Consider the following 26100-nt stretch of genomic DNA (forward strand, 5'->3'; position numbering starts at 1 on the left):
GCTAAAAGTTTTTCCAAAGATTAATAGTTGACTGCAGAAAATGGTGCTTTCTCCACCAGTTGGTGTGTTAATATATACACACACAAATTCATATTATAGCAAAATGTTTTTCCAAACTAATAGTGTTGTTTTTGAGGTATTCACAAAGCTCACAAACCACCGTCCAAGTTTTTTTTTAAATTTGGTCTCCCTTCCTGTTAAAACTGTTCCTTTTCTCATTTTTGTGTAATACATTGTGGGAAAAATGTTGTTTCTTAGGTATGCATACTAGGTTCTTTTGAATATATTTTACCAATTTTGTCCACCAATGTGGACACAGTATTTACTCAAACCCTGGTAAGAATTAGGGCTGCAACTTACCTAATTATTTTGATTTTCAGTTAGTCTGCAAATTCTTTTTATTTTATTTTTTTATGAATCATTTGGTCTATAAAATGTTTGACAATAGTTACAAATCTGAATTTCCCAGAGCCCAAAGTGATGATAAAAAGTTGCTTGTTTTGTTCAAGCAACAGTCTATAAACTCAAAATATTCAATTTGAATGGGTATGTATTGAACTAGGACACAGCTTGTTAACTTGAGCTTTAAAAAAAAAAAAAAAAAAGAGCCACACCTGGTTCTAGTTTTTGTGATTGCAGCTCAGTAAATCTCAAACTGCATCCAACAGATCATTTAATGTGAGTGGCTCTGGGCCAAATTAAGGATGCTTCAGTAGATAGTAGTAGAACACATCCACAATTGCACCTTGGTCAGAGTTTTAAAATAGAGTATTGGTGGCAGCAGTTCTAGGCTGAAGCGTTATGGCTCAATTTGGCTACACAGATGAAAACAGCCCCTGTTGGAGCAGCAACATTATCGCTAATCTACACTCCTACTTTGGAGATAGTCATCCAGTGAATCATTTGATTTCACAAACACAAACCGTAAAGACGAGAGAGCAGCTTCCTTCAAGGTTTTCTCTGGAAACCAACAGTATGCTGGACACTGGAGGCCTTGATAAGAGAGACCTTGATGATTCCCTGAACCAGCTTGAGGATTGCAGGTAAGGACCACATGGTGCATGGTGAACACTTCAGTAGACTTTGCATGTAGGATAATGACGATGAAACCTGTCCTTTTTTTTTTTTTTTTTTTAGTCCTCCCATAGACATATCTTCAGCTCTCAGGTCGGTGGCTTTAACAAGGGGTTTGAAAAAGCATTCCCCTGTGCCCTTGTCAGTACCTACACTTGAGGATTATCCAATTTTATCTCCATTAAATTATCAGGAAAAAAGTGCAGAAAGGTGAGAGAGACTGTAAATTGTTATACTCTTTATAATCTTTTACACTTAACTAAATGTGGCCTGCTTAATAAAACCCAGGGCAGCCGATCCAGCTGAGGAGGAAGTGCTGAATGTACCATTCCAGTCAAAGTACATTCATTTTTGTAAGTTTACCTTTCTCCTCCAGCCTTGTCAGTGATTGAATAGAGGAACATTTACAGCAATGTAAAGTACCTTGTCTGCATTTCTTCCTTTGCTCTGCAGTCCCACTGTATCAGGACTACTGTCTACAGGCGGTAACAGACGGTCTGCACAGACTGAGCACGAGTTTTGTGTCTGAACTGATAAGCTCCCAGGGTCTGCAGCGCCGTCAATTCGGCTATGAGGCTACATCCCCTCAATTAAACTCTCCTAAAGCGACTCCATCCTCACTTCTATCTCAACCAGTCAGGGTGACTCCATGTACTCTCTGGCAAGATCTAGAAGAGGTGAAGGCGTCTGGCTTGCTCAGCAGCCTGACAACCAGAGAGATTCGCCTTCAGGAGGTGTGGAAAGCTCTATATTTCATACTTTACACGTCATGATAATCTCCACACTCCACTCTGGAGCTGGCTTAACCAATTTGGGATCAAATGACATTAAAATCACAGAGGAAGACAGAAGTGTAGCAAAATTATTGGTCCTGGGCAGAGTGATAGAGAGAGACCCGTCTATGGCTCTGGGCCTGGGTCACTAATGTTTGTTTCACAACAGAGACTGGAAAATGGAGGGACAACTATGCTATTTACCAGTAGGCCTATGCCAAACTTTAAAGTTAGGCAAGGGATGAACACTCTACCTAAATCAGAAAGGGTTATTCTTTCAGACTCAGCATGTCATGCTTTTAGCATTTAGCATGTTATTGTGCTACGGTTACCTGTTAGATATGGTTACATCCAGGGTTCAAAATTAACTTTTTCGTCCACCAACCAAATGGCTAGTGAATGTTCAAATTTGACCAGCCACTTTAATAGATTACCATTGTTTTTTTGGCTGGTGACTGAAGCAAATCTACCAGCCACTTGCATATTTTACCAGCATTTGGCTGGTAAATGGTGTTAATTTTGAACCTTGGTTATATCTAACTTTTTATGTAACCTTCACCATGTTAGCATTTTTAGCATGTAGTGCATTTTATATACCAAATGTTGCATGTAACTTGGGGGAGGGGTTACTTGTAAGGTGTAGCATTAACATTTAGCATGTTAGCTTGGAATGTTCACATTAATCTCAAAACAGGCTGTACTGATGTTTATTGAAGGATAACTCTGGTGTTTATATGTTGTCAACAAATCCCATTTAAAAAAAAAAATAAAAATAAAATAAAAGCGTAAGTGTCTCCTAATACTTTATGATTCCTGCTCTATCTGGAGCACTCGGCCTCTGCATCCATTCTGTCTTAGAAAGGGTCACTAATGTATAGTTTTAAATATTTGTATAAAGGCTAATTAACTTCATAAACAACTGGCCACCATAGTTTTTAGGACTCCTTTCTCAAACCGAGTTAAAAGTGCATTAGCTGGGGACTATTTTCAGCCGTGAAATAATACAAATTTTGCATTTATAATAGTTTTTGGAAAACAATGGAAGGTTTGTGGCAAAGAGGAATTGAATACACAGGCAATACTTGGTTAGTAGGACCATTTCAGTTATGGTTTTTCATGGGATTTGCTGACCATAAACAGAATCATCAGCCTCATCTGTTAACTGTTTATTATGCTCTTTTAAGGTTTAGTGTGACATTCTTCCTTAATCCTTGTTCTCGTTTTCTTCCTCTGAAGTCGATGTTTGAGTTGATCGGCTCTGAAGCGTCTTACCTAAGGAGCCTTGGACTTGCAGTCAATCACTTCTATGCGTCAAAGGCACTGAAACAGACTCTGAATCAAAGGGAGCATCACATTTTGTTTTCCAACATTCGCCGTGTGATGGCAGCCAGTGAAAAGTCAGAGCTTCACATACCAGTATCTAATTTTCTTTTTTTCGTTTTGTTGGTGTCTATGCTGAGCTGGTGTCCGTCTCTTCTAGGTTTCTTATGGATCTGGAAATTCAACTGGGAAAGAGTGTGTTAATATCTCAGATTGGAGACATTGTGCTTCAGCACTGCCCTGAGTTTCACTGCCTCTATGTGCCATATGTGACCAACATGATGTACCAAGAGACTCTCTTCAACCAGCTACTGTAAGTCTCTGTTCTGTAGTCTACTTAATACCACTGCTGGTACACCAGTGACTTTTCATTAAACGTATTTCTCTTCCTTTATTTTAAAGGCAGCAGAACAGGGACTTTCTGTATTCAATCAAGAAGCTTGAGCGTGACCCAGTGTGTCAAAGACAGAGCCTGAAGTCATTCCTTGTCCTTCCCTTCCAGAGAATTACTCGTATTAAACTCATCCTAGAGGTATAGGCATCTGGTGATAATTGAAATTATATCTTTCTTTCTTTCTTTCTTTCTTTCTTTCTTTCTTTCTTTCTTTCTTGTTTCAGACGTCAACTAAAGTTGGGTTTTTGTCATTTCAGAGCATCCTGAAACTGACTGAACCAGGCTCTGCCTCAATTTCAAATCTCAAAAAAGCAATTGAAGCCATCCATGAGGTAATATTGTTTTACATTCAAGTGTTCAGATTCTGAATAGGGGAGTGAGCTTGTTATTGGAAGGGAACTGAGAAAATGAATAGGACTTGCCATGTAGATAGCTTTCAAAGTCAACTCTAAATATGTCAAAAATGGCATTACTATCTACTCTGACCAGATAGTGACCGAGTGTGACAAGCGGGTCAGCAAAATTAAACAAATCAAGGAGCTGGTCTGCCTGGAAATGCTGCTGGATTTTGGCAAAGTTAAGGTGACAAGTTTTCTTTTTTTTTCTTTCTCACGTAATATATTGGACATCTGCAGGTTTACACAATAAAATCAAGTCTGTTATAAATTCTGACTGACTGCCTCTTCCTCCATCCAGTCAGTCCCTCTGATCGTAAGTGGGCGTTTTTTGGTGCACCAGGGTCCCATGAGACAGCTGACTGTGGCAGCTTACAACTCAAGAGTATCATTCGTCAGCATCTACCTCCACCTCTTCAATGACCTTTTGATCATCTCCTCGAAAAAGTAACTTCATCTTTTAACACCACAAACCTATTTTTAACCATCCTATTACTGAATTGCCTTTTGAACCAGACTGTTTTCTCTCCGCATATCAGGGACCAGAGGTTCACAGTTGTGGATCATGCTGAATTCCCCACACGTGTGCACATTCTGAAGACTGAGGTCCTGGGTCTACCCCCAGACTCCTTTCTGTTGCATCTCTCTCAAAGTCACACCAGACAACCAACCGCCATGATACTTGTTGCACACACAAGGTACAAGTGGACATCTTTTATGTTTTTAATGACTAAAATCTTCAGCAGCCAGTCATCCATCTGTGATTCTTTTCTTTTTTCTTTTTTAAATTGCAGGTCAGATAAAGAGGCGTGGATGAAGGCACTTTCGTCTAATCAGTGATGGGAACATTATTGTGTGATCATTTTTTATTTTATAATTCAAACTTTGGTTGTTTTAACTTGCACATTACTAATGTATACATTTTGATAATTGAAAGAATTTGGTAAATGTAAATTTGGTTCACTCTTAAAATTAATCTTAACTCGACTGCACTTGATAAGACGTGACGGGTTCAAACATGCACTGAACATGTCACAATTAGACACAAAGCATGAAGGTGACTTTTTAATTATTGGAATAGATTTTTTTTCACTTGTATTAAAATGCTGGCCTCTTTTAAGCAATGTGCCCTTTTTATTTTTTTTATTTTTTTTTTTTTAATAAAAAAAAAAAAAAAAGTCTGACTTTGTCAGCTCAGCCTAATGCAACAAAAAATTGAAGCTGGTAACAAGAACTTGACAAACGGCCCCTGATCTTCTGACATAAAAATATTTAACACTGTTTTAATGTTTTGACATTTTTGGTGCTTTTAGAAGATGTTAACAGGAATCTGTGGGGAAAAAAACAGTAGAAAAAGGTGTCTCAAACAAAGTGTTTTGGTGCTAATAAGTGAGAACTTAATTATGCACTTAATTAACTGGCACTCAATGGCATGGAGAACACAAAATACAAGCTTCTGCACGTTAACATAACCGAAGTCCCAGACAATGGCTGAATCTCATAACCCTTATTTGTTAGCTCCTCGACTCCTCAGTCCTCTGCTGAACTGGAAGTTGTTCTGTCCCTCCTCGGTGAAGGCAGTCTCAAAGCTCTTATTTCTGCCCCGAGGAGTGAGGAGCGAGCATCGAGGAGGGATCATCGAGGCGAGGATACCCGAGAGCAGCCTTCCCGGAAGCTGTGCAGCTGAAGAAGTTCCTAACAACGCCCAAACAGCTGACTAATTCATGTGACGCTTCCGAGGAAAGGACGTCTCATCTCTCTAAAACACATTTGCTCGTCGCCTTGCCTCTCTACGCGAGGAAGGGAAGCAAGTGGAGGCTTCAAGGAGGCAATTAAGTGCTATGGGACGTACCCATAATCGTGATTGATTCAACAACCTGCTGACATAGGATGGGAGAATTTAAGACATTTCAGAATCAAAAATCCATCTTGACAGCAGTCATAGTGTCGGAGGGAATGGTCCATTTATCTCAACAGCAGCCTCCATCTCATCCTGAGAAATCTGAAGCACTCCCAGATCAGCTGCTAAGTGCAATCCCTTGAAGGCAGACACCCAGGGGTGAACCTCCAGTTCACCTCAACTGCCTCTTTAAAATCATTTTCGGTATTAAAGTAGTCTGTCTCCTGCTGTTAATGGTGGCTGGCTGATCTGGCTGTAACACAGTCCTGATGCCACAGGCTCTCCGCCAGGCAGTTGAGGAGGGGGGCTACATCACCCAGCCCGTCACTGACCTCCCCGCCTACACGCAGCACCGGTAAGCTCCATGTCTCCTGGAAGTCCCTCACGTCTCTCTCTGCCACATCACAGTGCATGAAAAGGTCAAATCTAAAGGGAACATTAAGGATGAATGCCCATCTCTGTATTAATAGTTATACACTAAGCCCTCAAAACACTTTCAAGTTTTAAAGAACACAAAAGGATACTTGGTGCCAACCACAAATTTCACGACACGACCCACAGGTGTCCCAGTCCATTTAGCAATTTGATTTGACAGATCATCGAAGGATGTCCTGTCAGTGAAGGAGAACAGGAAAAGGACGGCGTCCACCTGCTCCTTACAGGCCTGGAAGACAGGGAACAGGGATTTGACAAAAAGTCTGGTGTGATGGTGTTGTGGTACTTATTATTATTATTTTTTTTTTTAACCTAGAAAAATAGTCTTTTTTTTCTGTTTCACATTAGTTCATAACTCAATACAATGTGCTGTGTGAAAAACCCTTTATATTATAAACATACTGGCAACAAATGGTCAAATCTACGCAAGACATTCTCTCCACAGTCCCAGAGCTGCAGACGGAAGAAAAGCACTCTGCCATTTTCTCTCAGCTTCACTGGCCAATACACCATTGTCGTCTCAATACCTTAAACAACAAGAGACAAATTGGACAAATATTTGTGACCATATTTACCCTTAATTGTATAAATTACTCTAAAAGCAATTGATTCTAGACCTACCTGTGGTTTCATAGTGCATGTTGGGAATATTCAGGCCTGCAAGACGTGCAGCAAGAGCAGTTTTCCCGACTCCACTCTTGCCAGAGATGAAGATCTTATAGTGAACTGTGTCCACAGCTATGTGTGGGGGCATCACCGGAGACTCCAACAGGCCTGTAAAACAAGTTTTAAAAGGGCCGTCTAAATAGTTACTTTTGTGTACTGCTTGGTATTCATACTTTTCAGTCGTGACCGCGTCAAAATGGTGTGCTGGTCAAAGATCACTGTGTCACTTGGTCTTAAAATTCTGAATTGGAATTTGTTACACAACATGGCAGCATGGAAGTAGCTTCCAAGCAATTATATAGAGCCCCTGAATTAGTTTGTCTATCATTTTGTTTATTAAATACTGTATATGTCAAGTGTATGACACTCTTAGAAATCTCCTACATCTATATTATACATCACAAATTATTTTTAAAAAAAAAACACACACACAACAATCCTAGGTTTTGTTATGCCATCTTGTTTTTAGTGATTTCATGTTGATTGTCCAGTGAAACTGTACATGGTATTATAGAGGCAGGCTTGTAACATGTCATTTTCTTTCTTTTACATTGTTCTGTTTTCTCAGAACAAGTTATTTGTTGTCATAACTTATGACAACAATTTGTGTCATAAGTTATGACACAAATTGTGTCATTTACAATATTCGTATAGCCTCATAAGACAATTAAAAGTCATGTTTATAAATGCTACCAACTCTCCCTACATCTAGAGCCAATAATGACAAAACCCACATCATGTCTTCCAAGTTTTTTTGGTAGAGATGGTGGAGATGTATTATTGGAAATGCACATGTATCTACCAGCCACTTTGTGAGACTGTTTCCCACGTACAATTCATACATCATACGTTTGTTCAAAAATGTTCTGTTGAACACATTTCCTGAAATACTTTGTTGTATAATTAAAGCCCTGCTGTTCCATATTAATCATGTGCTGCTTTTGAAAACTGTTGCGATTCAACCAAAATGGTACCGTTTCTTAGTCATACCGAAGTTTTTGCGTCTCTTCTTGTGTAGAATTTTGCTGAAATATTCTTTGCTGTCTTTACATCGATGCCAGTCAGCTACTACGATTGATCCGGAGGAAGGAGGAACTTGTGCCATGTTGTTATCTCTAGCTAGTTGTGCTGCTCAGATAGCTAGCTAAAGGTAACGTTAGCGTCACACTGCTAAGGGGTATACGTGCAGTTTAGTGTCCCAAATTCCCCATACAATATCCTTAATTATGAACCTGCTAAACCACCTATTTAACAGGTGTTTTGTAGCCCTAACCCTATAAACCTAGCTAACCATAACCACCATCATTTGGGACACTCAGTTTTTGGAAAATAATTTGGGACACTAAACTGCACGTAAACCCCGCTAAGGTCAGTTTTTCATCAAAAAAGTCAGACTGTAGAACTGTAGTCTTTTCTCACCATAAAGCAATTTAATAACAACTTTTGTCGGCAAATAGCATTTTTAATCTAAAAGTAGTGCAGCCACCTGATAAAAACGTCCGTAATGAAAAACCACAATAGAGTAAAAGAAAAAAACAAACATCCCTTGACAACAGCTTCCTGACGTCACGTCACTTCCGTGTTTTACTTTTTCCTCTTCTTTGGGTTTGGGGTTTAACGGCAGTTTTATCCTTAATGTTGCACTACTGCCATCTTCTGGATTTAGTTAACTCCTACAGTGTCCAGTCTGTCAGAACTTCCCAATGGATGTGCCAAAGAGGTTGTATATAACCTCTTTGGATGTATCATAGGATTTTCCTCATCAGTCCTGTTCTCATTAGGAAGCTGACCAAGCATCTTCTGCCTCGTCCACTTTCACCACATTGCAGTATGTTCTTTGCTCCTCCTGTCCTTTCTCTGATACAGTACATACTGTATATCCTGCAACTAACAAGCACATGCAAATGTTTGTCAATTTTTTAGTATAAGGTGCAATGTTTTAAATTTGATTTTGAAGTATTCCAAAATTGTTCAGATTAGATTACATTTTTTTGTAATCCAATGGATTAGGCTACATAGGCCTAACTAATTACAAAAATGAAATAGTTAGATAAATAGAAATAGCCAGATTTCAGTTCCCCGAATTTCAGTTCCCAGAACTGAAATCTGGGTGTAAATGTGCTTATATTTGAGAAGAATTGGTTCAGAGGGTTGGTACATGAGTTACAGGTTGTGGTCAGTGTGTAAACAGTTGAGAAAAACTGTAAAAAAGCGACTGTGAGTAGGCCTACACTTCAGATATTAAGCCTCATAGAGTTGCAGGAGACATGTTGATAACGGTTCAGTTAATCTGCTAACAAAAGTTGTGTGTGAATATTTCAGGTTTTTGTGCCATCTGCTGCTGTTTGGCCTTGATTTTAACAAGAGCATCATGGAAAATCCCACTTTTTATACATCATTTGCCTTGTTGTTGGGTTCAAGTGCACTGGAAGGGGATTTTTCATATTTCTGATAGTACATGAATGGTGCGTTGGTTCGCTTTGCCCACCACCAGAGGGCACTAAACTCCAGCATTGAATCATTAAATACAGGGAGGAGGTTTTAGGCATTATAATACCCTGTGAGCTCTCACAGTCAGGGCCCCACTGCTCTCCATCGTCATGGTCACCGATATGGGGTCCACACCCGATGGTAGTTTGCATTGGTGGGAAAAAGTGTTTGTTACTGTGCCATCTTCTCCCAGCTGCATAATGTATGAGAACACAAGGAAGGCATACATTATTGGTGTGGAAAAGTTAAATTCAAAGAATTTGTACACATTTATTTCTTTACATTGTAAGCAGGGGAAAATGAGGGTTTGATAACTCAAATTTTAGGCCCTAATTTAAAGTCACTTTGAGCTGTTCTGTAACCCAACTCCAGTAATCCATTAGATTTAAGCCATTACTATAACATGAGTACTTTAGTTCATTTATATGTTGATATTATCTGCATTCGTGTTGGCTGTGAAGAATACTCTAGGCTACAGCCAAAATTCAAAATACTTCTATCAAATTACTTAATATATATTTCCTCTCAAGCCTAATTCAGCAATCAAACAACAGGTCACTTTACTGTTTTGTGGTTACTATTACAGATTGGCCATTTACTAAACCAGGCTGACTGACTGCATGGCTCACCTTCTCCGCATGCACCTCAATCAGGTTGTTGGAAGTTGTGATGATAACATCTTCTGGACAAAATTCACTCACATCGACTGTGAACTGAAAAATGTCTCCAATGACCTGGATCTTCCCTGTAGGATATGAGTGGCCTGAAACAGAAATCATTTACAGCTCTCAAATCTTGATGACTACATGACACAAACTGAGAGGCCGGTCCTCAGGTTTCTAACATTCACTGATTTTACACACAAAAAATCTGGTCAAAAATGCTATATAAATAGGAAAAAAAGAATATATATATATATATATATATATATATATATATATATATATATATATATATATATATATATATATATATCTCAATCTTTGTTAATCTGACCTGTAAATTTGCTGTCTCTACAGGTCTGCTGAGGCAGTGATCCTGAATCTTCAGAGAAAATACCTTGACCTTTCTCCATGGAGGCTGAGGAGGTGTTGTGTATCTACGGTCTGGATCCAAGAGAGGTCATTCTAATCTCTCTCTATATATATATATATGTGTGTGTGTGTGTGTTTGTGTTTGTGCGCGTGTGTGCGTGCTTGTGTGTGTGCGTGCGTGCGTGCGTATGTGCGTGTGTGGGTGTGTGTGTGTGGGGTGAGATTCAGCTGCAGTGGAACATAACACGGATTGTAGATATTCAGTGTGTTAGAACGGTTGTTGAACTGTTGTCAGAAGGTCCAAAATGTCTAGCCACACCCCAGACTGGCAGCATATGAGTCTTTGTGGTTGTGTGTGAGAAAGGGCGTGGAGCTGTTTCTTTGTGAAGGAATAAGCTATAATTATCAGGTGCGATATTGATATTGTCATTCACAGCTAAAAGTGTCAATATGAAGCAATAAAGTAACTTTGAGATCAAATTTAATTGGGCTTTTTAAAATTGGGCTAAATCAGTAGGATTTGTCATGGAAATGACACTGTACTAATTCATTTTCAGTGAAAACCTTGAGTGACTGTGAAATGATGAAGCAAAGTTGTGTGTAGGTGTGACATTCTGCTCCACCGTGGCAAAGTCACTGAGGTTGATCAACTACGTCTGGATGACAGGCATTACCAAAACAAGCTCTGTGAGGCTGAAGTGCTAAATTGTAAAGAAAACCAAACTGTTAAGATAGATAAAAGTTGAGGTCTGAAATTTGTTTTTGATTTGCACCAGTTGTGGTGAAGTAAACGTAATAACTGGCCAGAGGGTGGTGTTCGAAGAAAGGCCCTAAACAGCCTATGTCAGAAGAGTTCATCATGTTTTGAGCAGGGAAGTGTTAAGAGCTATATGTGGCAGTATTGCATAGTTTATTTGTGAGAGGTTGGTGTAAGCAAAAAGCTCATTATATTAGGTCACATGTATATCTATGTTGAGTGAGCAAATACATGAAAAGTGAGCCAGAAAGATGTACGGAATAGGATTAGGGCGGCATGTCAAAATTGTATTTGAGTTTTGATGTTAAAGTCAGAATTTTTTTTTCAGAAAAGAAAAAATAATCTCAGAATTCTAAAAATGAAGTCAGAATTCTGAGATTAAACTCAAAACGTGGCCCTAATCCTCTTCCGTAAAGAAGTAAGGTATATAGTTTTTATTTTTTCTGAACTTTTAGGCTTGAAGTAATTCAATTGTAGCTACTGGGTGTCATATACTGTACATCATCAGTGTTTTCATCACTGTTAACCATCCTAGTTTCACGTAATAGCTGATAATGAGCACAAGTATTTGGTCATAAACCAAAGTAATGCACAAATTACATTTTTAACCTGACGATGGTGCTAGATGAAAAGTCAGGGATCACCAAAGCTCACAAAGACTGTACATGTCTGTAACATTTTATGGCAATCCATCCAATAGTTGACAAGCTGGCGCTAAAGAGTCAGGGGATCACCAAAGCCAGTGGGGTTCATCCTCTGGGAACCATAAATGTCTGTTCCAAAGTTTATGTCAAGATGAGATATTTGAGATATTTCAGTCTGGACCAATTAAAAACAAATACTTGTTGACTACTAAGTACAAGAAAGTAATCCAGTCACAAGGAAACATTGATTTTATTTAAACACAAAAATACACTGCCTGACAAATATGCACCAGATCAGTTATTTCTTACGTAACAAATGACATAAATACAAAATAAAATAAATATTAAATAAAAATGGACAGTTGTAATAAGACATGATGTAAACAAACAAAAGACTTGAAGAAAATGCATCATGGGATGCAGGGACTAACTACAAAACATAAGAATGTGTGATTCTTTGCCCTGAGTGGAATAATCATTCCAAATGTAATAAGTCTCATTGATCATAACAAAATGTAGAAAAACAAACAGATTTAAGGATCCAGAAACACTGGCAGGATAAAGTGAGTGCTTGGAAGAAAACACCCTTAATCATAAAGAGCATTAAATATGTCAGTCATTCAGTGAATACACACCAAGCACTCTCACATTGTCTCACATTTTGCACTTACTTTTATAATTGTTTTATTTACTACATCACACAAGTTGTTTATGTTCAACATATAAAACATTTTTACATAAAGATAAATTATTTGTCTTCTGTTATTATAAAGTACATAAGTGTTTTTGATCTCAGTCCTTCTGAGTGGCTTGGAGGGTCCTCTTTAGTCGCGCCACAAAAAAACCCTGCAGTGTAGCTCAGTTTCACCCCCCCCCCCCAACTTCAGTCCTCCTCGTGCGTGAGTGAAATGGCGTGGTCGGTCAGTGCACTTTGATATGGAGGAATGCTTAGATCACACACTAAACACGCTGAGGGAGCTTGTCTCGTCTTTCAGTCCCAGGATGCTGTATGCTATCCTCTTCATGTGACCGGGCAACCGAACTCCAATATTCCTGATGTCTCTGAAAGGACAAGATAAATGATACAATTTTCAGTGGGCTAAAAAAAAAAAAAAACCAATATGGACGCTCTCTAATGAATTACCAATTCAAATAGTGAGCTAAAAGTTGTGGATCAACTCTTGAAATATCTTGTTTATCTGACTGAGCTGTGGGGGTACATCAGATTAAAAAAAGACCACTGCTGTAGAAGTTATGGCAGTAGAATGACAGGAATGACATGGGCATAGGCGGAGTAGAGTATTTCTGCATTCACAAACTGGATAACAAATGTTCATGCTGAGAGCTGAATGCTTTCTCTGTGTTACTACAACATTGTGGCATGGTGCCAGATGAATCAGCGCAGTGAGGCAGAGCTGCACCTGTGCCATGTGTGCACTTACTCATGCCTCAAGGCGAGCACCTGCTCCATGGTCGTGATCCCAGCGCGGGCGAAGCTATCGCTGTACTGGTTCATTTTGATGGACTCCAGCCACTCGGGCACCGACCTGAACATAGTGCCGTCACAGCCGCTGGTGCTGGGCAGGCGGATGGACACGCTGCGGGGAACAACGTCGATTTTGGATTACATTATGTACACGGAGTGCACGTGAAGATGTGTAATTGTTAGGTAATCGGGTTGTGTAATTCTCCACAGAATTCATTATACTCCCAAGAAGATTAGTTTCTTTTATAGTAGTTCTTCTAATTTTGTCTCTTTCACTTTGTTACCAAATCATGAACTTTAATAAAAAATATTGTTCATACCAGGAAGGAGCTCATGCCTTTGAGAGGGGGATATGTTTCAGTAACTATATGATTAACTGTATGTAATGTATTTTGTTTATGGACTTGATTTGGACTTGTATATATAGTTCATACCGTGGATCAAAGTCAGCGATGGTTTTCAAAGACTCTGGGCTTTGGAGCAGTTTGTCCAAAATGTTGACGATGTCCGAGAAGCGAGGTCGTTTGGAGCGGTCGTTCTGCCAACACTGCAGCATGAGCTGGTTGATAGCGGAGGGGCAGTCCATTGGAGCAGGAAGCCTGAAGGCCTCGTTGATAGCCTTCATGACCTGAGGAAGAATGAAAGCAGTGCTTAGATCTGAAGTATATTTATGAGTGTAGTGACAGACTCGGTCTGAAAAACTGCTGTGTTCGTATGTTGACAGTAAGAGTTCATTTGAAGAGGATGGTGGGAAACTACTCTGCATGTCAGGCAGCTTTCTATCACCACCGACCCTAGCACAGACTCAGTGGTTATACACATTAAAGTTTGACCTACACAGGCTCAACTGTAAGAGCTAGAAAGACAACATGATATCTGAAACATACCTCATGGTTGCTCATGTTCCAGTAGGGCCGTTCTCCAAATGCCATGACTTCCCACATGACGATGCCGAAGCTCCACACGTCGCTAGCTGAAGTGAATTTCCTGTAAGCGATGGCCTCGGGGGCCGTCCAGCGGATGGGGATTTTACCTCCCTGACAGAAGAGAAACATTAACAAATCATATTAATGGGTGAAGGGAGGGGAAACACAAGGCGCTGAAAGACCAACACTTTAGATTGGACACTTGAGAGTGAAAATATCATTAACAGTCTGGCATTTGTCACTAGAAAAAAAAGAAAAGAAAAAGGGTTGTTCACTTTATGCTTTTAGGCTGTGAAATGTAGCTGTTAGACTTACTCTTGTTGTGTATGTGCCCTCAGCATCATCCTCCAGCACACGTGAAAGCCCAAAATCAGACACTTTACACTCCAGGTTGTTGTTAACCAGAACGTTTCTTGCTGCCAGGTCCCGGTGAACGTAGTTCATATCGGCGAGGTATTTCATGCCAGCAGCTATTCCACGCAGCATCCCCACGAGCTGATATGACGAAATCTCTCCATCACGGTCCTAAAAAGGGAAAAATACACACACATTATATATATATATATATATATATATATATATATATATATATATATATATATATATATATATATATATATATATATATATACATAATATCAAGTTGAAGTGTCTGAAGCTCAAGTCATTTGACCTTCCTTGACTAAATGCATGCACCTACCTTCAGATATGTGTCAAGAGCTCCGTTCTCCATGTATTCAGTCACTATCATGGCATGCTTGACTGAAAATTTAAAACAAAACATTATGTTTAGTGAAAGAAAAGTGTACAAGAAGTGGATTCAAATAAGTTGAGAAGAATTGTTTGGCTTCTCTCTGAGGTTATCAACTCACATTTGGTGACAACTCCCTCCAGGCGGATGATATTCGGGTGCGAGAACTGACCCATGATGCTGGCCTCGCTCAAGAAGTCCTGCCTCTGTTTCTCCGAGTACCCCGGCTTCAGGGTCTTGATCGCGACGGCCACCTCCCCTCGCCTGGGAGTCTTCATCACGCCCCAAAACACTTCCCCGAACTCTCCTGATTGGCGGACGGACAGCACGAGGAAACGTTAGAAACTGTGCTCTAACATTTTATTACATGGAAGACCGGTGATTTAAAACACTTACCAACACCGATGACTTTTTGTTTGCTAATGGCACTGGGGTCAATTTCGGTGACAAACTTCTGGATGGCAATGTTAGGGTCCTCATACATGTGTGGATCAATGTAAGTCTTCAGAGGCTTGAGCTGATCTAAGGAGAGGAAATAATGTCCAGTTTGTTAGGCTAAATAATGACTTAATGAACTGTTATTATTATTTTTATTGCATGTACAGAATGGTTTTCTAACCTGTTGCGAAGTAGGGATCTTCAGCTCCTCCCCTGCCACGAGAGCTCAGTCTTCTGAGAGGAACACAAGAAGAATCATTACTAAAAGGACTAAACAGAATACAGACTGGCTTTTTAGTAATTGCAGGTCAGTCTCTGCTGAAAAAGACCAAGGCTGTATTCAATAGCAGCACCAGCTATTACTGATAAACCCTCCCTCAGCCGTCATAACAGAATATCTTTAATTTACTGGAGCTTGTGGCACATAATCACACAGTTTGTAGGTGTGTAGATAACATTTATCTGAATGACAGGCGTTGGATGTGGATATGAAGCATGTTGTTACCAACCGTCTACGCAGCAGCAGAACGGCCACCACAACGAGAAGAATAACTGCTACTCCGACTACAGCTCCCATCACCATGGCCGAGTTGTTCTGGATCTGAGACTCAGCTGCGCAAATCACAGAAAGAGAAACATTTTATCAACTCAAGTGTGCGAAATAAAAGTTCATACAGAGAGACATTTGAGAAAATTGTTTCATCTTCTGTAGATTTAGCTGGTACCTAATGGGGAAGTTAGGAACTCGTGCTCCACACTGTAGCTGCCGGGGTGTCCTTCAGGACTCAGTGCCTGAACTCTGAACATGTAAGTAGTGTCTGGGGTGAGGTCATTTATCTGGACGGAACTTTTCTCCAAAATCAGGACTGTGTAGGTGGTCACATCGCGCTCGCCCTCGTCGTCCTGCGAAGAGGAAAGTGGGTGGATTAGAATGAGGTTGGAATAATTTACAACTTTGAACGAGGGAAGGAGAGGCAAAAGAGCACAAAGCACTCTGTCTTACTTTTCTGCGGTACATAAGCTCATAGCGGTGATTGATGTGGGCTGGAGGCCTGCGAGACAGAGTCCAGGACAGAGACAGACTGGTGGGGCCGCGATCATCCAGATGGATCAACGTCACCTTGGGGGGATCTAACGGTCGGTGAGAGACAGAAAGCAAAATAATGGTTAGAGACTAATCATAGTCTTTGGAAAAGGACGTTTGGAAATGGAAGCCTTTGGGATTTAGTGGGTCACACTGAATTCCTCTTTGTGTAGTAAGGCCTTCTTTTTGTACAATAGTTTTTACTGACAAATACAATAAAAAAATCAAATGTCTAAAAATGTCTGGAGACAACAGACCCTCTTTAACATCTCAAAAAAGCATTCAAATAGTTTTATCACCTTCATACTTCCTGACTTCTCCTAATTTCAAGAGAAATGCATATAAAACATGACATTTCTTGAGAAATACACTAAAGAAAAATAATGAAGTTGTATGTATACTGCCATGTACAGGTTCAGTTTGTGGCAAGGGGAAGGACAACCACTTCAATACGTTTCTACATATTGGGTTTTAAAAAGGTTTTGCTTGATTTCACAATTATCATTATCACACATACAGCAGTTGGGTCTGTGGATAAAAAAAAAGCTTTTCATGTGACCGAGCTCACCTGTATAGTCCAGAGCAGTGGTGATTATTGCGATGGGCCGGTCAGTACCGAACTGGGACACGCCGCTGTGAGCCTCCACTGTGAACGTGTAGTTCAGATGAGAATCTAGGTCACTAACGACGACCGTGGAGTCCTGCAGGTCTGCAGGTCCTGGCTCAAAACGGATCTTCTCGCCGCAGGGGACACACGAGCCCCCGTCGCAGTGCTCGCACACCACACTGTAGGTGAGGTCTCTGCGGCCCCCGGTCACCAGCGGCGGGCTCCAGGACAGCTGCAGCCGGCCCTCTGATGACAGGGTGGTGGCGGTCAGGTCACGAGGAGCACTGGGTGGAGCTTGGGGAGAAAGTACATGACACAGACCAGTTAGCCTGATCTTCTTGACCTGCCTGTAATGAGCTAAAAGTTTACTTTGTCGGTAATATGACAGTGAGTGTGGTTGTTACCAGAGCAGGGTGACGTAGGAGGGTCCGAAGGGGAGCGGAAGAAACCTTCCTCACATTGGCATTCGGTTGCGCCGGCTGCGGAGGGCTTAGTGTTATCAGGACAAACCTGACATAACTCACTCGATACAGATGGCTTGAAGTAGCCTGGTTTGCATGCTGTGTGAGAGAAAGAAGGTGTGTGTTGGTTTAAGCTTGACATTAGGAGGAACTGTGAAACAGACAAACACAGGAAGAAATGACTGATCTAAATGCAAACAATGAAGCAGTCTTTGTAATACCAGCCCGTTCCAACCGACAGGAAGCATTTGTTGTGAGTAACCTATAATCACCGAGGCTTTGTATTCCAGAGGAATGAAAGAGGGATTTCCCAGACGACCTGCCTCCATTCGCCTTTTTCGCCTGAAGGCCTAATCTCAGGTCACACTGCCAGTGTCAACCGGATGACACCAGGTGATCTGATCTGCCTTTCCCCTGTGAACTCCCAGCTCATATTCTCTGGCAGATAATATATCTGTTTTTGCCAAAGGAAATGGCACCTTGGACACGGGTAGAGAGTTGAGATGGACATTTCAGCACACAGATAAACAGCCTTCCAGGGCATGGGAGGTTAATGAACGTGCAGAGTGGACAGAAACCAGAGCGCACAAGCTGCAATTCAGTCTGAGGCTGATGTTTCCTCCCTTTCTTCCTTCCTTCCGCTAACCCCCGACACCAGTCGCAAATTACAGCATCCAAGGTTGAATAGTTAGAAGACGAGAGAATCAGGAAAGAGGAAAAGCTGCTGGGAGACGAGTATGATTTTCAGTATGTTTATGGAAACAGACGCACATACTTTCTGGGGTGATAAAGGGCTCCAGCACAGTAAAAGAACGGATCTTATGTAAGATCTCCTCTCTCTGCTTTCATTCTGCTGTCTCCCTAGGGAGGAGCCTTTCATCTGGCCCCTGTGCTGGTGGCCGTTGAGATGAGGTCGAGTGAACCCTGGATTTAAGACGTGGTTGCGTTACTTTGCCATTCAGGCAGAAGGACCTTTGCACTCCAAGTATTGCCGCAATGGAGGAGAAGGAGCAGGTTGGGTTTGAGTAGGAGGGATAAAGATGAATGGATGGATGGGGGATGGGGTTAAAGGTCTGGAGCACCAACAGAAGTTCTCTCTGGGGAGTCACTTGGCGGCAGTGGGGGTGTAGCGGAGGCCTTTCAGTATAAGAAAAGGGGGCCAGCCCATTTCTTCTTGAGCTGCAGCAGCAGGACCTCTGTCACGTACCAAAGAAAGTCCAGCCCTATTCATCTATTGTCTCTGAGATTGGACAGAGTGGTGCCGTAAATATGTTGCTTTACTCATTATAGAGCTCGTAAATGGCGACATGGGTGCTGAAAACAAACATTGTTAATGCAAACTTTGGAAACGATGGTTTACGATTACTTTGGGAGTTTTTAGCATCATTTTGTTAATCCAATATCATTTTCATTTGATCTAAAACTTTCATTCAACCAACTCCTATTTTCCCATCTTGATGGAAATTGTTCTTCTAATTGTCCCACGCTCCTTTTTGACTACGACACACATATGAAAAGGACTTATGTTCCGCACCGGTGCATCTGTTAATTGAATCTGTTTCGTGCTCTTTGTGTCGGCCCATTGTTCTAACGAGTGGGAACATGGATTAGGGAGCTCGTTGCGCGTGTTAACAACCGGATGAAAGAGCAAATGGAGGAAAAGCGGGGTATGTCATTGGTTAACAGCTGTCCTGTTGCTCTACTAATCCTCTTGACTAAATTACACTCCACACCTAACTAAGCACCACCCTCAAACTAACCACCCTCATGGACCAACTGTCGACTGACTCCCCACCCTCCGACTCCGACCAAGGACAACCTTCTTATTTGTGTCAGTCAGCATTCCTCCTCATCTCGCTTTACTTCCTTTTCCCACAACAGTTGTGCTCTTCAGTGGAATGCACATGCAGGCTAAGGATATCACTCTCTCTAGTGAAATGGAAATGAGTTGGAACAAAGAAGAGCATAATAATTGTGTTTAAAACCTATGTAATAAAACATGTTTCCTGCATCCTTATACTGAGGTCATCCTCCAGACTTTGGAATTACACTTCACCCCCCCCCCCAAATCATAAATATTTCCTGTCTTCCTCTTATAACTTCCACTTCAGGTGCTCGGCTCAGAGTCCACCTGTGGTCAGAAACCTCAAAGACTGAAACATTCCTCTGCCATGACTTCCTCCCCTCCTTCCTTTGTTTAATCTGTCTTCATTTTTACAACCTCAGTACAAGACTCACTCACTCTTGAAGCACTGTACTTATCTATCAATGGTATGCAGGGCTGCAACTAACGATAATTTCCATTAACCATTAGCCTAATCTTACAACTAATGGATTATTCGTTTGGTCTATGTAAAGCCACGAAATAGTGAAGTTATTGTCATAACTTTCTAAAGCCCAAAGTGACGCATTCAAATGTGTTGAACAACAGTCCAAAAGATTTAGAGATATAAGCATATGAAAACACAGATAATCCTGATAATTGAAAAACTAGAATCAAATCTTTTTTCTTTCTTTCTTCTTTTTTTTTTTTTTTTTTTTTTTTTTTAGAAAAAAGGACTTAAACAATGACTCAATTATCAAAATAGTTCCCAACAAATCGCTCAATTCTTTAAGCTGGTCGAAGCTGTTTTATAGGAAACCAAACTCTGCCAGTCAAGGTGACTCGGACCATCAGGAGTCATAAACCGCAGCCTGACTCAGTCCAACCTCATAGGCGTGTCGGCCCCATCCCTGTAATCTGTGGTTCCTGTCGCCCTAGCAACTGGCGCAAAATAAATACATGCAAAGAGAAGACGCACCACTCAGGTAGTTATTCTGACACATTCACACGGCCCCTTCCTTTAGTCAATCAGTGGAGCAGGTGACGCGAGGGTGAAAGAATTCCTTTCAGAAGTCCCCGCAGCATACTGTGCCCTTCCTCCCTCCTTCCTCTTCTCTCTGTACCCTCTCTCCTCCCACGTTTCCTCCTGACAGCTCAACACACCACACCCGAGAAAAGCCAAAGACAAATTCCACACAAAAAGTAGGAGCACATACAGTATGAGCGCTGCAGTTATGTCTTTTACTGTACACATCTATTTGTTTTTTAGATGTACTCACAGGTCTTTCTTGAGGGCAGTACATACTGCAAAGTTTTTGTATACTTAACCTTATTATGGGTGTCACTCATATGAATAGACAAAAGCTTAAACCTTTAACAGTTTGTTCCCAAATTGCTATTAGCTTTCAATTTATATGTATATTTGTTTTTTACTAATAGGCAGATAGTTACTATTAAACTACCTGCCTATAATTATCTGAATTGTTTAAAAGTGTGCCCTCATGTCATTTTAAAGAAGAACATTTTCCTTATTTCATACTACATGCCAATACTACATTATGTGATATGCACTAATCTTCATAGTACACGGCATGTGCGGTTTGTATACAAGAAATGAATGTACTTTGCTATTTTGGAAAGGTGCTGTAAACTTGAAATCTAGAAAAAGAAAAAGCTAAATATTTTCACAAAGATTTAACACTCAATTATTTTAGTTTAAACTTTTTTTGAGCTTTAATTAGCTCTTGAACTTTCTATTGAGCAGTGAATTGTGGAATTGGGACACAGCTTCTTGTACTGTACATTATCACCTCCAGCCATCGCCCTAGCCATAAAACCTCAGCCCAGCCCCATTCCTGAGTCCTGAGAAAATGGCAGTGGAGAGAATGAGCTATTGGCCAACAGGTAAAGAGATGAGGCATTGACGGGAGACTATCTATATCACATTGAGCAATCTGTGGTTGCCGTAAAATCCAAACAAAACAAACAGGTTTAGACATCTGCTGTACCTGACCCACTTCAACACAGATATCATATGACAGAGATAGAGTGTTTTTGTGAAAGATTTCCAAACAAACCAGACATAATTAACATTCCTCTGCGCTCATTCCTCACACTTTGCCAAAGTAGTGGCTGGAAGAGTTTAATTTACTACAACTCCCCTGGCAACGCAAACACGTCTCAGTTGAGTGCGTGGCATATTTCTGGCAGTGTGTTTACCTTGGCAGGAGTCTCCAGTGGTTTCATAGCCGGCGAGACACTGGCACTGGCCCACAGGAACCACCCATTCACCCTCAGCTGTACAGTAGATGCGTGGGGTGGCCTGACTGACGGCATTCTCCACACAGGCTCCCTCCACCTCCCTGAGAGCATCCGCCACCGTCTCCGGGAAGGCCGCCAAGCTCTGCACTGTGGACGGACATGTCTTGTAGTACACTCTGACAGACAGCAGCGCCACACAAGCGCCCATGTCCTGAAAAGCCAGGTAAAAGCCCTTCCTAGACAGTGGCCCCATGGTCTTCGTCTCTGTGTTGACCTTCAGCAAGCGTCCCCGCGTGACCTCATCAGGAGCGATGGTGGCCACTTTGCGGAACTGGCCTTTGCGGAAGTTGGTGCCCACGTCGGCATCAGCCTCCGAGATGAAAAGGTTGAAGGTTTCTTTGCAGGCGACGGAAGCGCCATCAAAAGTGTTGCAGTCTCGCACAATAAAACGGAGCTCCACAGAGACTCGTGTCGTCCCCGGGCGACGCTGGATGAATGTTGTGCGTAACCAGTTGTCCTGTTCAGTAGAGTCTATGCTGCAAACACTGTAGGTATAGAAAAGTGAGCCGTTCACCACCGTCTGGACTATCTCCCACTATAGAACAGAAAAAAATAAAGAAAGAGGAGAGGGATTAGTTTAAGGGGCAAAAGTCACCGTTACCAAGCTATAATAATTAAAAGGAGAAACAGTAGATTTTCAGGGAATAAGTACAGGCTTCACAGGCTTTGTTCTTGCTCAGAACCCGTTTTATTGTTGAGACACCTCTTCTTTCATGCTGACTGAGAAACACATAAAGTGCAGAAGTGAGCTGGAGCTTTTTTTCCACAAATTAAGATTATTGGCCTGGACATGTGCTTTACTCACGACGTGTGTGGTTTTCCACTAAAACACAAGGGTGCTATGTGTGTAAGACGCACACAAATCCAGCAAATACTACTGTAGACTACCAACCAACATTTATGGCAGTTAAATGAGTTTCATAAGCACAGTGGCAGCAATTAAGACTTTTTTAAGACAGGGAAGCAATGACGAGCAGAAAGATTAAAAGCCTCCATTTAACATTAAAATGTAACACCTCATGTGTTAGCAGTACTGGTGTGTTTCAAGGAATAAATCAATGCTTAACTTGACCAGTTGTTAGAAAATAGAAGCAAAAACATTGCCATTGATTCAAAGAGAGGCATCGTCAATCATTTAAGTCAGTGATTTTCACATCGTAGCTCCTCTGTATTTTGGCCAAATTAAATACTGCATTTCCGGCAATTAATAATTACTATCCAAACTTCAATCGTCCACTTAGACAGGTTACACTGCATTTAGAAAATAAACCGTTTAAATACTTTTTTTACGCTGAAGCCACGACCACATATTGCAAATAGTCATCCCTGGTACAACATAACATGTTATAAATTTAAGTACAGTGTGGGAAAGTTGGATTAGAACAAAGCAGAGCTTGATGGACAAGGGGAAATCCTATCTGATAAAACAAGAACCTTAGATCTTTGAGAATGTAAGAAGAAACGCGGCCCACAGTGGAAGTGGCCATGTCCTGTGGCTTTTTTTAGATGGAAAGCCACTGAACTATAGATAGAGGGATGGTTCTCCACACATGGACCAGTTTTTGTTTCTCTTTTACTTATGTCTTCCCACAACTGGACAGATCATCTTGCTGCTGTTATTTCTAAATTCTGAGAAGAATCACAGGGAAATCCTAAAAATGCTGTTTTATGGTTTAGTGTTGGAATAAAAAACAACCTCCCGCAACTGTGTAAAATGTACATCAATACTGTAAATTTAAATGTAGGTTAAACCATGACATTTTAATGGCATTCATCAAGTTCTTCATGAAAGGGTAGTGTTAACACAAGACTAGCTGAGCTCTGCCAAACCTCACTGTGCTGCCACTCATCCATTTCTCCCAAAGAGCTTTTTTTAGTATAGAATAGAGTGAATGAGCAGAAAGAGGCCCTTATGTTATGGTTGCTAAATATTATTCAATTTCTCACATAGACTAATCTTCAGCTGCCTTTTTTTCCATTTGTTGTCTTACTCAGCGAAAGAAAGTTTCAAGTCTTGAACCTGAAGTCTTAAAAATGCCTGTTGAGGTATAAATACTCACTCCGTTCTCAAATGGCAACGTCAACCATCCCAACTCGGATCCTGAAGCTCTCATATCCAGCAATACTTCTACAGAAACAAACAGAAAACATATGACATAGTTACAACAAACATAGAAGAAACTAATGACACCTGATGCGCATATATATATATATATATATATATATATATATATATATATATATATATATATATATATATATATATATATATATATATATATATAAATACATGTTTTGCAGACCTAATACACCTCTGGCCCAAACAGTGTAGGCTGTATATTTTTATTTGTTTAGAAGGCTGTTAAATAATCATAAAATGACTGATTTGACAGTACAATTAAATTCTGTGACTTGATCTTCGGGGCCAACAGCTTTATGGGGAGCACATGCCAGCCATGCTTTGACAGTCTAATCAAGCATGTCGGTCTGATTCAGAACTTCATTGACCGTGTCCTCCAGGTCCACGATACAGGACTAATAATGTCTGAGAAAGGCGTGGGCAGTTCAATTGCCATGACGAGAGAAGTACATGAATCTGCACCACAAGTGAAACAAATCGTCTGACATGTTAAGGCATCTCACAGGTGCCCTTTAACCCTAAATTGACAAAGGCCAGTAAAAACAAATAAGTAATTCACTCAAAAAAAAACTGATGCATATTTAAAAAAGTGATAACCCGATCTCTTTCATCGTTTAAACTATTCTAGTTCAGACAACATTCAAATAGTAAAGGGATTAAAAGAGGCATTTACCAAACTATAGTTAGGCATATTATGTTTTATGTAGGCTACAGAATTAAACAAAAACAGAAAAAAACGTTTATAGCCAAATGGCTAAGCAATTTTGACTAAAAATTTAAAACAGAAGTAAAACTTAAAAGCAGGCTATCAAATTCCAACCTCCTGACTCACGATGTGCGGTTAAGCTAGGCTACACTTTTATTTCTTTTTACACAACTTGTGAAAAAGTACTTACGTTCTTTCGACTGGAGGCTGATAAATACTTGACTGATGAATAAAAACAAGAACAAGTTAACCCGACGGAGCTCCATGATTCCATACAAACTTTATATAAGTCGTGGTTTTATATCCCAAAGTCTCTCTTCTCTCCTCCGTCTGTCTCACTGAATCCACTTCTCCAAATATTTCACTCTACTGGCTGAGTGAGCACGAGCACGCAGCCCATTGAGAAACAGGTGGCGTCATCGCCCCGCCCCGCGCGCGTTGGAATGTGTTCTCCGAATATGGTAATGAGGGGGCGGGGCCAGACCTGTTCGACCGCACCTGTTTCATTGACAAGGATGTAGGCCTTCATTAACTAAACTAAAATTAACTATTAACAATTGTATTGATTTTTTTTTAAATGTTTGCTTAATTAATACATCGATATTGTATTTAATTAATAAATCAATGTCAAATCAAACTCTATGTGTATTCTACATACCACACATAAAGTCCAGCTAACTCATGTTAACAACAACAAAAGCTAAATGCAAAAGATTAAGTAGCCTAATTGTTTAAACATTTTGCAAGTGTGTCAAGCTGTGATGGAAGAAGTACACAGATTACTTAGGTAAAAGTAGAAATACCCCAATGTAAACCAGCGTTTAAGCGTTTTACTATTAAAGTAAATGTAGGCTACAGTAGCGGCTATCAGCACAATGTTCAAGTTTTTATTATGCAAATGAACCATCCCAGAGTATATCATTATATTTAATCAGTGGTAGACTTAGATCCTTTACTAAAAGTTGTACTACCACAGTGTAACACTCAAATAAAAAATGACTTAGCTAAAAACACATGGGCCTAATAGATTTTATTAGGCTACTATATGCATTGTATCTAGCATTAGTGAAGTGGAGCTAATTCTAAGTACTTCACATACTTTTGGGTAGTTTGATGTAAATCAATTCATCATTCTTTAGCAATTGATCGTCAGTTTTCTAAATAAAATATTATTCTGCAGAGTAACTAGTATAGTAGCCTACAACTATGACAATATGCAAGAAATACATTTTGTGGTGTAAAACATAATATTTCCCATTGAAATATAAAGTGGGATACAAGCATAAAGTACCTACATTTGTAAAGAACCCCAACTCTAAATTAAGAATGCTACAGTACTAAAATGCGAATGGAAAGTAAAATTCAAGTACCACAAAATTGTACCTAAATATATGTAGTTACTCTCCACCACTAGTAACCAGTACAATAGTTTAAAACTTGATTAAAATATTAAATATATATATATATATATATAT

At 40.3% G+C, this 26100-nt stretch overlaps 4 protein-coding genes across 4 annotated transcripts; 1 reads left to right on the plus strand and 3 right to left on the minus strand.

Moving 5' to 3' along the window:
- The first annotated feature begins 668 nt into the window (after positions 1-668).
- si:ch73-15b2.5 (rho guanine nucleotide exchange factor 19) lies at positions 669-5112 on the plus strand. The gene is made up of 13 exons (XM_031301522.2): positions 669-941; positions 978-1043; positions 1138-1284; positions 1363-1427; positions 1528-1808; positions 3084-3244; positions 3328-3480; positions 3570-3699; positions 3819-3893; positions 4051-4143; positions 4258-4403; positions 4496-4654; positions 4751-5112. Exons 1-13 carry the CDS (start codon positions 802-804, stop codon positions 4794-4796), a joined length of 1662 nt encoding a protein of 553 aa, XP_031157382.1. The 5' UTR covers positions 669-801; the 3' UTR covers positions 4797-5112.
- Positions 5009-8365, minus strand: cplane2 (ciliogenesis and planar polarity effector 2). Its single transcript, XM_031301527.2, has 6 exons — positions 8327-8365; positions 7948-8133; positions 6913-7065; positions 6694-6818; positions 6381-6520; positions 5009-6282 (listed from the first exon to the last, which is right to left on the minus strand). Exons 2-6 carry the CDS (start codon positions 8060-8062, stop codon positions 6087-6089), a joined length of 729 nt encoding a protein of 242 aa, XP_031157387.1. The 5' UTR covers positions 8063-8133; positions 8327-8365; the 3' UTR covers positions 5009-6086.
- Positions 8366-8372: 7 nt separating this feature from the next.
- LOC116051262 (heat shock protein beta-7-like) lies at positions 8373-10558 on the minus strand. Its single transcript, XM_031301528.2, has 4 exons — positions 10444-10558; positions 10077-10210; positions 9515-9640; positions 8373-8844 (listed from the first exon to the last, which is right to left on the minus strand). Exons 1-4 carry the CDS (start codon positions 10520-10522, stop codon positions 8773-8775), a joined length of 411 nt encoding a protein of 136 aa, XP_031157388.1. The 5' UTR covers positions 10523-10558; the 3' UTR covers positions 8373-8772.
- Positions 10559-12113: 1555 nt separating this feature from the next.
- epha2a (eph receptor A2 a) lies at positions 12114-25035 on the minus strand. The gene is made up of 17 exons (XM_031301521.2): positions 24816-25035; positions 23840-23907; positions 21678-22314; positions 17579-17734; positions 17136-17468; positions 16487-16614; positions 16209-16386; positions 15993-16095; positions 15665-15717; positions 15442-15567; positions 15167-15352; positions 14995-15056; positions 14610-14819; positions 14256-14405; positions 13803-13996; positions 13325-13480; positions 12114-12944 (listed from the first exon to the last, which is right to left on the minus strand). Exons 1-17 carry the CDS (start codon positions 24889-24891, stop codon positions 12836-12838), a joined length of 2925 nt encoding a protein of 974 aa, XP_031157381.1. The 5' UTR covers positions 24892-25035; the 3' UTR covers positions 12114-12835.
- Positions 25036-26100: the final 1065 nt, after the last annotated feature.

This window comes from Sander lucioperca, chromosome 6 (genome assembly GCF_008315115.2).
Source record: "Sander lucioperca isolate FBNREF2018 chromosome 6, SLUC_FBN_1.2, whole genome shotgun sequence".
NCBI lineage: Eukaryota > Metazoa > Chordata > Actinopteri > Perciformes > Percidae > Sander > Sander lucioperca.

Coding starts and splice junctions, on each gene's coding strand:
- si:ch73-15b2.5 (XM_031301522.2), top strand. CDS start 802: ATGGCTCAATTTGGCTACACAGATGAAAACAGCCCCTGTTGGAGCAGC. Junction 1,428..1,527: donor GTCAAAGTACATTCATTTTT/GTAAGTTTACCT, acceptor TTTGCTCTGCAG/TCCCACTGTATCAGGACTAC. Junction 4,144..4,257: donor TGGATTTTGGCAAAGTTAAG/GTGACAAGTTTT, acceptor TCCTCCATCCAG/TCAGTCCCTCTGATCGTAAG.
- cplane2 (XM_031301527.2), bottom strand. CDS start 8,062: ATGGCACAAGTTCCTCCTTCCTCCGGATCAATCGTAGTAGCTGACTGG. Junction 7,066..7,947: donor GAAGAGACGCAAAAACTTCG/GTATGACTAAGA, acceptor CTTGTTTTACAG/GCCTGTTGGAGTCTCCGGTG. Junction 6,819..6,912: donor CATGCACTATGAAACCACAG/GTAGGTCTAGAA, acceptor TTGTTGTTTAAG/GTATTGAGACGACAATGGTG.
- LOC116051262 (XM_031301528.2), bottom strand. CDS start 10,522: ATGGAGAAAGGTCAAGGTATTTTCTCTGAAGATTCAGGATCACTGCCT. Junction 10,211..10,443: donor TAGAGACAGCAAATTTACAG/GTCAGATTAACA, acceptor TTTCTGTTTCAG/GCCACTCATATCCTACAGGG. Junction 8,845..9,514: donor TGACTGTGAGAGCTCACAGG/GTATTATAATGC, acceptor TGTGCTTGTTAG/TTGCAGGATATACAGTATGT.
- epha2a (XM_031301521.2), bottom strand. CDS start 24,891: ATGGAGCTCCGTCGGGTTAACTTGTTCTTGTTTTTATTCATCAGTCAA. Junction 14,406..14,609: donor AGGGCACATACACAACAAGA/GTAAGTCTAACA, acceptor CTCTTCTGTCAG/GGAGGTAAAATCCCCATCCG. Junction 13,997..14,255: donor GGAACATGAGCAACCATGAG/GTATGTTTCAGA, acceptor ATTCTTCCTCAG/GTCATGAAGGCTATCAACGA.